Source organism: Xiphophorus maculatus, chromosome 2 (assembly GCF_002775205.1).
Source record: "Xiphophorus maculatus strain JP 163 A chromosome 2, X_maculatus-5.0-male, whole genome shotgun sequence".
Classification (NCBI taxonomy): domain Eukaryota; kingdom Metazoa; phylum Chordata; class Actinopteri; order Cyprinodontiformes; family Poeciliidae; genus Xiphophorus; species Xiphophorus maculatus.
This window is the reverse complement of record NC_036444.1, coordinates 16,576,963-16,591,802: the sequence shown is the minus strand read 5'-3', so window position 1 is coordinate 16,591,802 and position 14,840 is coordinate 16,576,963. Positions and strand designations below refer to the sequence as shown.

At 38.0% G+C, this 14,840-nt stretch overlaps 1 protein-coding gene across 10 annotated transcripts in view; it reads left to right on the top strand.

Moving 5' to 3' along the window:
- Positions 1-424: 424 nt before the first annotated feature.
- Positions 425-14,840, top strand: part of LOC102216405 (receptor-type tyrosine-protein phosphatase eta) — a 50,272-nt gene continuing 35,856 nt past the window's right edge. For 3 of the 10 annotated variants that reach the window (XR_002754331.1, XM_023351263.1, XM_023351255.1), the window contains exon 1: positions 436-1,022. Coding sequence is in view for 9 of the 10 variants with exons in the window: in XM_023351263.1 (XP_023207031.1) it covers positions 957-1,022 (66 nt within the window). In the remaining variant the exon portion in view is untranslated. Of the gene's footprint in view, positions 1,023-14,840 lie in introns of all 10 variants that reach the window. The other 7 variants (XM_023351241.1, XM_023351239.1, XM_023351288.1 and 4 more) reach the window with 6 other exon arrangements.

Sequence of the window (14,840 nt, the reverse complement as noted above, 5' to 3'; positions counted from 1 at the left end):
AACGGACGGACTTTTCAGATCTACTGTATAAAAAAAATGTCTGATGATCCATCACATAAAATACACTGAAGCCTGTTCAGGAGGGACGAATGTGTTTGCAAATACAAGGAGGAGTTGTGGAAACGTCTGAAAAGTGTGTTGCAGAGGTGTGTTGTGGTACCGTCTCCATAAATTAATTAGTGAAGAAAACATTAAATGTAAATGGCCGTTTTTCAGACACTGAATTACAAGCAAATGCACCCTCAACTCAGATTAAATGGTGTTTTTTTTTGTTTTGTTTTCCTTGAATAAGGCCGACGCCTCACTGGGAATCACATGAGGAGCCCCATGACACGCATTTGCCCCCCCCCCACTGACTCAAGTCTGAAAAACCCACCAATTCTTTCCACGCACTCGTGGTCGTGTGCCCGTGTGAACCCAAAGGAAGTGCAGCATCACCTGTCAGGAGCGGAGCCGCCTGCAGCAGAAACAGCCTGAATGCATCCGCTCTGCAGGCCGAAAGGTCTCCAGGCCGCATTCCTTCACTTGAGGTTATAGCGAGCATGCGGGGCGACTCGTTGTGCTTTCTCGATTAAAATGCGGGGACACGAAGAGGCCTTTCCTCGAAGGCTTACAGAACAGAGCATTTCCTCCCAAGACGCCTGAATAACGCTGATAAAAATAAAAAAAAACTGCTGCTGCTGCTGATGAGAGGAGTGGCACAGTCATGACGCTCCGCCCCTCCGTTAACCAGCGAGGAGGAAAAACTTTCTCTCCTCTCACTTTTAACTTTACCGATGTCGCTGGCGTCCGGCCGAAAGAGAAGCGTAGGGACCAGGAGGGAGCTAGCGTTTTCAAGCCAGGAAGTCCGAACATGAAGACCTTCAGCGAGTAGAAGGAAGCAAAGACACCAAGAATCTTTTTTTTTGTTTGTTTTGTTTTGTTTTTGTTTTCGAGTCCATCAAGAGTGCGGCATCATGAAGTCGCTCCGGCGCTTCAGCTTCACTCTGTGGACGCTTCTGGTATTCAGCGCTCTCCTCCCGGTAGGAAAACTTCTTTTATTTCAACATTTTACTCAGACTTGAACAAGATGGCAAGTTTTTGGAAATCCCTCCACCAAAAAATATAGAGGTAACAGATTGGGTTTTTTTTTTTTTTTTTTTTTTTTTTTTTTTTTTTTTTTTAAGAGTCAAGTCAGGTTTAATCTGACAGGTGCGAAGGCTGCACCTGTTGCGCAGGTAGAGCTTCACACAGACAGTAAAACTAGGACCTTTATTTAGGAAGTGGCTTCAACTGAAGATAATGTGAGAACAAATATGAACTTTTGTTCCTATGTTGGTTAGTTTTGTCAGGGATGTGTTGAATTGGAGAAAATACAATATAAAGGACTATTTATTGGACAGAAATAGTAACCACATCTTTACAGCCATAAACTGTGCATACATTTCAAATGCCAAAAAACAAAAAAGTTCAGGGTTACAACTTTTTTCAGTTCTAGCTTTTCCAGGAAAAGCAGATGATATGTGAGAAAAAAAAACACTTAATTATGGTTGGAACCATTTACATCAAGACAGGAAAGAGTCTTTGTTCTGAATATTGCTTTGTTCCCAAGTATTGGTGGGTGTGAACCACAGGAGAGATTACTTGTAGGTCACTAATAAAGCTTGCTTGGATTAGAAATGTGTCATCAGCAGCAGAATATATATTTGAAGTCATGAGAAATATATTTTTGACAGGATTTTATTTAATAAAGGGAACATATATGAATTAACATATTTATAGTTACATACATTGCAAAAAAAATTGCTTCCTTCACAGTAGTAGGTAAGGTACATAAATTGTAGATATAGAACAAAACAAATTTAGGACACTAGATTTTTTTTAAATTTTAAATTATGGAGAAAATGTGCTGTTTTTTCATAATTTAACAGACTTACAGGTACAAAAATGCACAAATATTGATTAAGAAGGTTTTGCTTAGCTCACAATAGCTTAAAGTAGGTATAGCTGTAGGGCTCTTGCTACTTTCGGATCGACGGAAATAATTAATAAATCTGGAGAAAATTGATGTTGGTAAGCTGTTCATGGGTGCTGACAAGGGAAATAAACTGTGGCATTATTATTTCTTACATTTTAGTCCCACATATGCTCAGAAGTGTCAAAAATGTTTCTGTTGTCGAAATATTATAAGGATGTAAACTGGCATCAAACAAATCAAGGCAGCATATAAAACTGCAGTGAACCGTCTTGAACTATTTACCAGAAGTCAGAGAAAATACTAATCTATTGTAATTTGACGTGCTTTCAGTTTAAAAATGTTCTTTGATTCATAACTAGTTGGTTCAGTTTTGCCTGAACCAAAAATCTGTTTGAACTCAATGAACTTATTATAGTCGACTATTTGTTTGGTGTTATAAAGAATGTTGGACATGTGTTGATATATCTACATGCACTTGAAAAGCGTTTGATTATTTTAGACTGTAAAAGACTGAAGCGGGTAACTTTACAGCTGGACTCAGATTAATACATGTAACTAAAATACTAGTTAGACCTGGGTTGACAGGATTACTATGAAGAATATATACAAAAAGTGTAAAAAAAAAATATCTGTGGTGAGGTTAAGAGATGTAAAGTTTTAACTGATTAAGATGGAAAGATTTAACTGTGATAAACTATAAACTATTGAGACTCAAACAGAAAATATACTAATCAAGTTATATATACAGTTGTGGAAAAAAAGGAGGACAACCTGTGTGAATACCTTTTTTTAAAATCTGTTAATTCTGGCAAATTCAAGATAGCAGCAGAACTGAAATATATGTCTTTTAAACGTTTAATATAAAAAAAAAAATGCAATTTCTGCTCAGGAATATATTAGGACACCTCCCTGTGTATTTCCACTAGAAACAATACACAGGCGCATGATGAGAACATCATTACTTTGCAGTTTTAAGGAGAGTTTGTCATGTTTAAACTTCAGCCATTTGATTTGATGTGTTCCTAAATGTTGAAGTTAGCGTGAACGCCGTGATGAGATCAATGATCTGTCTGATGCCTCCAGAAAGAAAACAGTAGTTTTGCAGTAGTTTAAAGAGGTCTGAAAATAATTTAGAATAAACTATTTCCCTTTGTGAAAGATAATTTAAAAATGGAGAAACGATCGAAAGTAAAATCCACAACATATCTAGAACCGACTGTCCTGCAAGTTCACCCTGAAAACAGGCTGTAAGATGTCAGCATATACAGATAGTATTTAGTGGACATTGGTAAGTTATATAACCTACTTCAGCTGGAGGTGTCTGAAGTTAACACTAATAAGAATTAATTGAGAAAAATATGTCACATTGAGCTGCTTTTAAACGCACGTAGATGCAAGTACACTCTGCAGTTGAGTATACTTTGAGTATATAATGATAATAAATTTATTATTATCATTATTATTTTTTTACCTATGAAGATAAGATACTAAACTTGATTTGTTTTTTTGGACTCAACTTGATGCAGGTGGAAAATTATAAAACTGTGCTGATTTATTTCAGTTTACAGTCAATAAGACTCATCCAGTTTTGTTTTTTTTTTACAAAACTTCCCTCTAAGCACAAAACCTAGACAAATGACACAATTTTTTAATTTTTAGAAGTTTCTAGGGTGAAACAATTTTAAAAATGCTGTCCTCCCAACTAGGGAACTATCATAACAAAGAGTCAGTGGCATCCAAGCAGCCTCCCTGAGATCCACCTGTCCTCGTCCCACTGGTTTGCCGGTTGAGGGATGGATGGAGGGGTGACCGACCGAGGTTGAGAATGGCATGTGAGGAGACGTGTGGCCAACACAAAGGGGCCGGGAATGGAATGAGGTCCTGCTCAGACACCCTTTTTCAACCAAGTCTGGTCCAGAGCCAGTAGAATGGTCGAACCAATGCTTTGAGTTTTTGGCTAAAGAATTACTCAGGAATCTGTTCATACTGGAGGATTTGCTCCTTTTATGTCCAGTTTATATATAGTTTAGTTTGTGCTGGTCTAGTTTAGTTTGTGCAATCAGAGAAAGAGCATCTAGAAGCAGAACTTCAGCAATACTAAATGTGAAAGCTGGGCAAGGTTTTCTGAATTTTGTAGCAGAACAACATATGGGGTTTTTCTTTTAAACATGGGGGTTTAAACCAAACACCAACACTTAAAAAAAGGGAAAAAAAATACATCAAGTGTCTTCAAATTCCTGTAAAGTCAAATGAGTTGACAGAGACGTTTTCTCCAGCTATCTAGAACAGAGTTCCTCAGTGCAGTCCCTCCCCTACCTGTTGCTGTGCACTGCTGTTCAGCTGAATGAAAAAATAACTGCTAAACTGCTTTTTTATTGCTTACAAAAACAGACCTATTGTGCTTTTTGGAGATATTTCTGATCTCAAAAACACAAACAGTTACGTTGTAGAAGCTAAGAACATAACTTTCTAAACCAGCTAATATTTCTAACGAGGTGTTTTGAGCTGTGGATCATAAATCTAAATTACAATAACAACGTCACAGGGGTAGGAATAATATTTTCTTTTCTAATTCTAATTGAATAAATTCAATTAGAATTGGGAACTAATTAGGAGCTGGGAACTAGCATTTTTTCTCAAGGTTATCACGTTGTGAAAATCTCAAAGAAAATTCATGCTATGCAAGATTTGCAGTAACAAAAACTTCGGTTCCCTGTGGAAATGTATATTTTCAGTTCTGCACAAACGGACCAATTCACAGTGACATGACTCTGTAAAGCCGCTCCGTTCTCTCTTCCCCCCCCCCCCACCGCATCATCGAACACCTGTTTGTTCAACAGCAAGGAACATCTCATAATGTCAACATAGGTAACATGAGCGAATGTGGAACTGACTTGTCTCAAACACGGTTAGCCAGAAACAAATAAACGGAACAAACATTTTTATTAACAAAGGTTGTTTTTGTCACAAGCCACCAGATACATAACGTGATAAGAGCTAGGTGGAATATAAATGGAAGCTGACCATTAATAATTAACTGTAAAATTTGACTTCTGTGTTCAATTCATGCAAGCTTTAGGACAGAGATGGGTTACTTGAGGGGTTGACATAAAAAGCATGATGTTTATCTCATACCAGAGTCAGATTAGGTTTGTCCACGTTATAATTAAAGTCCCTCTGTAGTGCAGGTTCCAAGCTAGTTACTCATTGTTTCCTGGTAAATTCTGGAAATCATTAATTTGCACAGATACAAGTGCCTTGTTTGTCTAAATGGCCAGCTTTCCATGTCTTCCCATCTCTTGAAATTCCCCTACCATTCCAGAATTTATGAAGGACCTTCCTGGAGCACTCACCTTTTGACCTCTCTGGATCTCAGCTTTAGATTATGACGTTGTCCAACTCTCAGGTAGCTCTTTTTTCCCCCTTTTTGTTAGATCACTGACTATTTCTGTCACTGTGACATGCAAAAATCTGATCACACGATACGATACCTGTTTTATTTTTGAAGGGGAAGTGAAAGTTCATTGTGCCATTGAATAAATTAGCTTCTATGAAGACCAAACACTCTGTGCAGAGATGATAGGCTCACGCATGCAAATGTAAGTCTGACAGCGACACAGCTGGTTGTTAGTGCTGTTAAAAGATGAACAGGCTTTCAGACTTGCATAATGGTCTACTTTCATGTTCAGCCAAACTGTTCACTTCATTGGTTTGTGCACAACTGTGGATCAGGCTTTATTGGTTGAGCGAGATGCGGGGATCAGGATTTACGTGTTTAAAAAAGCGCTGAAAGGTTTAAATGTCTCTGTTCCTTTGATAAAATCAGAGATAAGATTTTTAATGTTCATTTTTAATGTTCGGACAGTCGAAATCAGCTCATGAAACTTCAAGTCTTTGAAGTGTCTTCTTTAAGAAATAAGGGCAAGAAGGTCATGCTTCTTGCTTTTTGTGGTCACACCAGCCATTTTTGTAGGAAAAATATCAAAACAAATAATCTCTGTCTATTCTTTTTTACGTTTCAGTTCACCTTATTGTGTTTAGTCACATAGAATCTCTATCTCTTAAAGTTTATCCTCCAAAATGGAGATTCATAAATTCATTTAATGAACTCTGCCAACCTTTCTATCATATTTAGACATCGGTTGACATCTTCGCACCACTTATTTTTCAAACACATTTGCATGTCTATATATACATATATATATATATATATATATATATATATATATATATATATATATATATATAGTTTTTTTCAGAACAACTTTGCTCAGGGTGCTGCATGTTTGTAACTCCAATCATCACTGTTTTCATCTCAGATTACAGGAACGCATGATGACGACAAAATGAGCAAATATTTTAACAACTGTGAGGGGAAAAAAAGCTGGATCAGATGAAATTCATTCAAATTACATCAGCAACTATTGTTTGCAGATAGAGTGTCAGAAATTGAATTTAGTTGTATGTTGCATAAGATGCTAATTTGGATGCAAAAACTCTAAGCACTTAAAAGAGTAGAACTAGAAAAGAGGAAATATTTAGCTTCCTTCTTTGGAATTTGTTTTATGTACCTACATTTTCCATACAGACAGTTCTAGCATTTTCCACTTTCAAAAAACAATAAATGTCCGCTTACTCCAACATACAAAAATCTTGTCTATGAAATGACTACTTGCCTTAAGTGATGTTTGCTTCAGTCTGTTCAATTAATACAGATTAAGTCAACATTTTGCCAAGTTGGATTTAATTCAGTTTTTACCCGTTTTTGCATATGACTTTTTATAACGTGCTCGTAGTCTAAAGTGCGAAAATGTGATGATACGACTACAAAACATATAATCTCATTGTACAAGGGTACAGTGACAATAAAGGGCTTCTATTTTTTCTGCCAGCCACTTTTAGGTAGTTTTTTGTCTGATCCCTGGTCATAATTGCTGATATAAGTGCAAACTGGTTCAAATAAAAAGAAAATAACAGGATCCATGCCCGAAGATGGATTGTTCTAAATTCTGAGGTCTGGATGAAATAGTATTAGTTTGTTGGTAACCGTGAGTAAAAATTGACCAAGAAGCCAACCGACCTGAACCTGAATCAAAATTATCTAAATAATTTTCTTCTTTGCTATTAAAACATTGCATGAAATCTGGAGGTATGTATAATCTAGTTGGGTTTTTTTTTTCATTATTTTCTTCAGGTTGAATTACCTCTTTACACATTTCTTATGGTTTTACTTGTTTGTCACACTTCCATGTTAAAGATCATCAGACAAATTTCAATATCAACTAACAATTAAATAAGTAAATGCAAAAAGCAATTTTCACTTGATAATTGCATTTAGTAAGGGATGAAAGCTATCCAATACAATCTGTACCTTTATGTAAATAAGTAATTGCCCCCTAACACTCAGAAAATTCAGCATAGTCTTCATAGCAGAATTGTTTTAATTCAGACACTTGGAGAGTTTCAAACCTGAACTGTCTACTATCTTCATTTGATCCAAATCTATGCTTTAACTAGGCCACTCCAAAACTCAGATGTTTAGTATTTGGGGTCAATATTGGTGGATGTGCTGATACTTTTTGTTTTTCAATATATTTCCAGGGGCAGCAGGCCCCCAGGCCAGGCCTAGAGGGGGCCCGGATGGGAGGCAGAATATGGTTCAGGGATTCGCCTTTATCCTTCCTCACGTCTAATGAGAGCTGGAGAAAGCGGTGCAGTCTCCTGTTGAGTAGGTTGTAAGTGAGATTGTACAGAGTGGTGCCTCAGTAGATTATATAGTAGGCAGCCTCAGTCATTGTTGACTCATGGTTGCTAAAAACTTTACAAGACCGACTAATTTTAGTGACATAGTGGGTGTAAAATATTGAATAAAATGTTGTGCTACATGACTGGCTTTATATTCACTCTTGCATTTAACTTTATGACACACAAATTTACGAGTGGATCGTCCATATTGTCCCCTAGTGTATTCTGGGTAAAGTTTGTCACCAGCCGTCCACCAACGTCATCATCAGTCACTTGGCAACAGATGGCAAACTAGCTAGAGCAGGGGTGTCAAACTCAATTTCACCAAGATCCACTTCAGCATATTGGCCACCCTCAATGGGCCACATTGACGGTATAAATCAGGAATGCCCAAGTGCAGTCCTCCAGACTGCAACTTTTAGATGCGTCCCTGCTAAAACATACCCCAGACAAAAAGTTGACTTCCCTCATTAGCAGCAACTAAGTTCTGTAGAGGCCTATGAATGAGTCAATGATCCAGGTGTGTTAGAGAAGGAACGCATCTAAAGTTGCAGAGTGATAGGTCTGGAAAACTAGATTTGGGCAACCCTAGCATAAATGTATGAAAATACAATGTTAAAAATAAATTAAACAACATCTCATATTGTTAAATAACTGATTTTATGTATTCAAGTTTTAAATATTACATTTGAGTTTGCATGGATGTAAAATTACTGCTCAGTTTAAAAATTACAGTATTTTTAAACTGCTCAGCTAAACTTCGCTCTTTAGCTTGTTAGCTTGTCGATGTTTCAGTTTTATTCGCTCGGAAAATTATTCTTTGTCTGTGTTAAGGATAAGCAGGCAAAGAATAAAAACAAGTTTTGATATTAACTCTCAACTTCATTCACAAAACTTTTTCGTTATTTATTACACAACGAACATGCATTTCACATAAGAACAAAACAATTAGGTGATGTTGCCTGTCCATGAACACAAAGCTGATCCTCTTCACCTTGTCACCAACTCACACACATCCTCATCGTGTTGTGTAAATAAACACAAAACAAAACACAAGCAAAATCAGTAAACTATATACATATTCCAGTATACTGAGTTTTGGTTTTACATTCATTCTATTTAAATTTAGTTTGTTCGTGCTTACCAATGTTTTCCCCTGGTCAGTTCGTCCATGTCTGGTTTTAGTTCTATTCAGTGGCAATCCCCAAAATGGCGTGTAGGTTTTCGTCAGTAATGCGCGATCTGGTCTTGGTCTTGTTTAAATTCATTTTTGAAAACATCTGTTCGCACAGATAGATGCTTCCAAACATGGACAAAAAACACGAGCTGCATGGAGTCGAAGCTGTGGCATCAAATCAGGGGGCAGTAGACGGTAAAAGTCCTCGATTGAAACATCACGGAACTTCGCTCTTTAGCTTGTTAGCTTGTGAATGTTTCAGTTTTACTCGCTGGGAAAATTAATAATCAGCTTGAGGTGACTCTGCTGCACTCTAGTGGCGAGAAACCGTAATGTTGGCTGGTAACAATCGGAAGGCATTATGGGAGATGTAGTTTGTAGTCAATTCGTGCTCAAAACCTATTTTAAGTGAATCAGTGGAGCTGTAAAACGGTGGTGGGGGGAACATTTTTACGGACTAAGTGAACATGAGTGGAGCTCCATGGAGCGGCAAAGTGAAAAGGATGGAAAAAAGAGGAAGGAAAAGCTCAAAACTGGACGCATCATTTGTTCCTCGTCTTGGAGATGAACCGGACTTTTTTGTTGTCAGCGATTCAGACCCGCCAAAACTGCCAGCCCAGCGAAGGAGCCGGACTAGTTACAGGTAGCAACTCTGACATTATTCACAAAGTGTGAGTTAACTGTAGACTGGTTGTAAATTGTATCAGCCCAGCCGCCGAGCTTACATCCTCTTTTCTGTCTGTCGGTGGTACAGCGGTGTTGTCAGGGACTTTAGGTTGAGTATAGTCGCTTTCGACACTTCGGTTTTGAGCCAAGACAGCAGTATGGCGTTTATAGTTCAGGTTTACATTGGAGCCGCCTGGAAAAGCATCCTCCAGATCGTCCAGTTGGTGTGAACGGCGGCGCGCGCGATCCGCGCCGAGTTACAAACATCTAGAGGCGCACGAGGAGGAGCTGCGACACGCTGCGCATGCGGCGCGTGCCTCTGCGTACCCGCTTCAACGCGCTGCTGCTGCTGCTGCTGGTTCAACGAGTCAGCCAGGCTTATGAAGTGTCAAAATGATCCGAACCCATCCGTGGTTCTGAACTGATTTGAATTTGTGTTGTTTCCTCATTAGTGACCAGTAGCCTGATGTTTCTGTTCTCTTGGTTTGTTGTACTTCATGTCAGATGGATCTCAGAACGACATAGTCTCTCTCTGTGGTGGTGAAACTTGTAAGCTCCGCTGTTGCGGGCATGTCTATGTTGTAAAGTTAAATTATCATGAGCTTTAGCCTATTATTTGGGTATAAAGGGCCCGGTCATCTCTCCCCCCCACCCCCCCAACTCTGACTTGTTCCGCTAGTGTATATTTCCATCAGTGTGCATTATCATAGCTTAAACCCCAACCTGTTAATGAGCAGGGAAAGTACAACACTTTGCATAAGTTTATCATTGCATGGAACTTTTCCCTGTTCCGACTAATTCTGTTGCTTTCTCCCTCATTCCATCGCAGCTTGTAGAAACTAGAGAGTAGTGACATTTCTGTAAGCGTCTTGGACCAAAGGAATGTGAGATTTTTCTACTACTAAAAGAATTGATGCTGTGTGAGGAACAAATTTAATGCAACTGAATTAATTTCGTGCAGTTGTTTAAAACAGGAATGATGTGGAATGACGCACATTTTAATCTGTGACATCGAATCCACTTCTCTTTCTCAGTGCACTCGTATTACTATTATTTAAATCGCAAGGCACACGTCTGCTAGCCTGGCATTGTTGCGTTCAAGTGGATGAGTCAAAAATCAAGCCCTCCTTTGTGGGACGTCCCACCCACTCTTGGCCGCCCTCTCATCTCCTTCAGGGCAGCTCAGTTTCAGATTACCATCCGTAAAAGATGCTGCTTTTTGACCAGGAATGTAACTGGAAGCCGTACATGTTCAGTGCAAAATGAATTACAAAGAGTCACAGTTCCCCATTCATGTAAATGAGACACAGGCTTCTCTGGCAGCCTGAAAGACTTCATTGTCCAGGATATGGTTATCATTTTATCAGTGGCCTCTGAATAAGTTAATGAGAAAACGCTGTGAGGGCGATATAAGAAATTATTTTTCTCTCATTTTGAATGATTTACCATAATCTGGTTATACTTTCACACCAGATTAACTGCTTTAAATGCTTTGAAATTAAAACGACCCATATGGAAATGCAGCATATAAAAGGGGGTGAATTAAATTTTCTGCTTTCTTTTTTATAGTGTAAATCTCTAGATGCCCATACCTTCTCACATGTTCTTTGTTCGGTACATAAAGTTCCTTTAAAATAGTTATCATTTCATTCCCAAAATTGAACTACTTGAGACAAGTCTAAGGTTACTGAAATACAAACATAAATTTTTCTGGGAATCACCAAAAATAATAAGCAGGTTTGGTTATTATGGTCCATCAATCCTTACGCCGTAACACAGTTATACCTGCTGTTTACTTTTGACTATCAACTTCGCATCTGAGGATGTGATGTATAAGCCATAATATCATATGTATGTTAAAATCCTTATTGTTTTGGTCGTATGTAATATTTAAATTTTACAGAGAAACAAAACTTTAGGCTTTCATTAGCTACAAGCCGTCATCTGGATTAACAGGAATAATAGCTTGAAATACGCCAGATTTTTAGTAAGGATAAATTCAGCATAAAAAGTAAAGAAATTTGTGTTTGGTGCATTTTTTCTTGTGAGAAACAATGCCTTTTGGCAACAAATCTTATAAAGCAAAGTCAAAATTGTAAATGATCTTCTAAGTGACGACACTCGAGGAAAGTTTATTTGTGAGTATAGGACAACAGAGTAAAAATCTTCAGGTCGCATCTATGAAAAGCTGTCAGATGCCCTGCCAATGCCAAACAGTTTCTTCTACTATTGATTTGTTTGCCATTGTTTATCAAATAAAATGATTGCCGTCTTTAGAAACAGAACATATTGAAGCTTCATCCCAGCGCTCTAAGATTTATTGTTTAGAAGCATTGTTACAACAGAGAAATAATCTACCAAACACAAATTATTACTTTTTTCTGAAGATATAATTAAATTTTTTTTCTCACACAAATAGCAGATATAAATTGAACTATTTAAAAAAAAAATCAAATTTATTGAGATGCAGCTTTACATTCAAGCCATTTCAATAAGTAGCATGAGTGTTATTCACGTCACCTATTGTTGGTAATAATGTTGTGCCTGATTAGTGTACATCATATGACAGATACAGTCAGAAGCACATTAGCTAGATTTATTTATCTGCTGTTTTTTATGTTGTTGTTTTTTTTTACAATCACCGACCTGTGCCTTTGCCCCATGTTGCAGCCTTTTTTCTTAGATTTTGGATCTTAGCTGCATTAGGAAATGTCTGAGCAGTTGACCCTTTTAGAATGTGTTCTGCACTAAAGCTTCAGTTTTGACTGGAAAGACGTAACATTTACTGTAGCTGTTGAAACTAAATAGGTCAAAACTTTCTGTAAGAGCAAAATTAGAGTCCCTGTTTTAAGTAGGCAAGAAAACATAGATTGTTGAAGCTGTGAAGAAGGTGAAGCAGATAAGATCCAATTTGGGCCTAAAGTCTAATTTTAAACTGAGAATAGTTTCTTAATACTTGCACTGAACATCAAACTTCCTTTTTACCATATTAAGACTGTAATTACATGGTGAGAAAAGCAGAAAGAAGCCAGTCAGTAATAGCACAAATTCTTCATTGTGGCTTTTCTCTCCAGTCACATATTTATACTCCTCTTTTCTCTTTCACACCGCTCACCCTGATCACGCTTCAGCGGCCTGAGCCCATGGGTGTGGGTGTGTGCGCATTCAACCGCGATTTCCACCAGCATCATGAGGAAGCTCTGACGGCAGGCACAGAGTACAGCGATGGGTATCTGCTGCCAGCAGCTGTTCGGCTCTGCAGCGCAGTGAGAGTCAGTCAGTAAATACCACGTCACTCATTTTCATAGGCTGATGTGACACGGGATAGCAGCAGCAGGACAGCGGTGTGGGAGGCCGATACCTGGAGACAAACTCTCTCATAGCGAAAGCTGTCTTCCTGAGAACTTTTTTTTTTAGGCAGTCGGGATATTTTTAGACCCAGCTCATTTTCATGAATCATGTGTCTGTATGTGTTTGGCTGTAATTTCGATCGGCCAGTTTTACTGAAAGGGAAAAGATGTGTGTTTTAATGCTGTATATTGCCAAACAAGGAGTGTAAAGGTGTGAACACACCAAGTGCTTAAGTTGTAAGCGATTCAAAAATGGAACCAGCCGGACACTTTGTGCTCTAAAAGTTAAAACTAATGAAACTTGCTTTTTTAAAAATTATTTAAATAATATATTTACTCATAATCTTCTGATGTTCCATACGGCAAGAAAAAGTAGAATGACATTAAAGTTAAAAGTTTTTCACAATCATTGAGGATAATATGAGGATAATTTGAGCTGTTTATTTGATCATAGTTGAAACTTGTCATGAGGTGTGGTGAGGGTTGGTGAGGCAGACGCTGTAGACCCAGGTAAGATGAATATGATGTCTTTAATGATGGGAAAACACACTCTAGGAATGGGCCGCACGGCCGAGCTGAAGCCAGGGCTCGACGCCGGTAGCAACCGCTAACAAAACAGAAACTCGGAAGACAGAGCACACATTCGACGAGGACCCGACGAGGAACAAAGAACACAGGTGGAGTTAAATACACGGGAGGGTAATCACAGAGACGAGACACACCTGGGAACAATCAAGGGGAGGACAGGACAACGAAGAGACGCAAGGACACAAAAAACTCTAAATGAACACAGAAAACACAGATCCTGACAAAACTAATTTGTAAATTACTCCATGAAGGTGAAAAGTTGCCAAAAAAACCTAAATAATGGATAAATTAGAAGCCCTAATTTTACGTTAACCCATTAATAATGACTGATAATATGTAATGATGTAACGAAGACTGTCAAGTTTAAATCTAATAAAGATGCTATGATCAGTTTATAAAACACTTAAGTAGCCGTTTACCAAAATACATTTTAAATAAGCAGCAACGATCTTAAAGGGATCATTTAGATTTGTTTTCTGTACTTCTGGGGAGTTGTTATCAGCAGTCAGTGCCATATATTTAGCACCCCGAGTTCCCTCAGCTTAAAAATAACAGCAGTTCTGACGTGGAAGCTGTTATTTACATTGAGGTTTAGAGCTATTTACAACAAAGACTGAGTTGGTCTATTTTGTGTTTGTAAAAATATTACATTTGCAACAACTGCTGGGAGAACACAGAGGTGCAACTTGACAAGGGGAAAAAAATAATGTAATGAAAATAGTGTGTATTATTGAATTTTACAAGGCACTCGCTTTCCATCAGCTGTATTGTGTCACATCATGCAAAGCACTTTGTGTTACAACACCTTGTATGTAATGGATCATTGTTCTTCAACACGTCAGTGAAAATAACCATCGGCCTTGATTTAAAGAAGTGTGTAATGTGAAATGATGATGGTGTAAACATCATGTTATGTGATCCGCTTTAGAATACACTCCAGGTTGACTTGCCAATGATTCGATTTTTTATGCTCAAAGCTGAGATGATTTAGAAGAGTTCTGCTGTCTACTAATTGTAAGATACTCACTGCTAATATGAACGCTAAAATAACCCCACTTACAACACTATTACTTTAATATTTTAGGCCTAATATGTCAGCTGTCTGTGGAAGTAAATAACTTGCTTGTAAAAGGTTGCTGCATTGAATTGACTGATTCAAGCTGATCTATATTGTAGCTTTGGCAAAAGTAAAATCCATGTCTCTCATCAATAAAAAAAACACAAGCTGAATAACACAACAAACAGAAGGTGCGTTACAGTTAGCCAAGCTTTCATGTCCACAATAAACAGCTAATCTGTGAAAGTGAGGCCTAAGTTGCTCTTTGAGCCGTTGTCGTGTGGTTCTCATCTTCCGCTG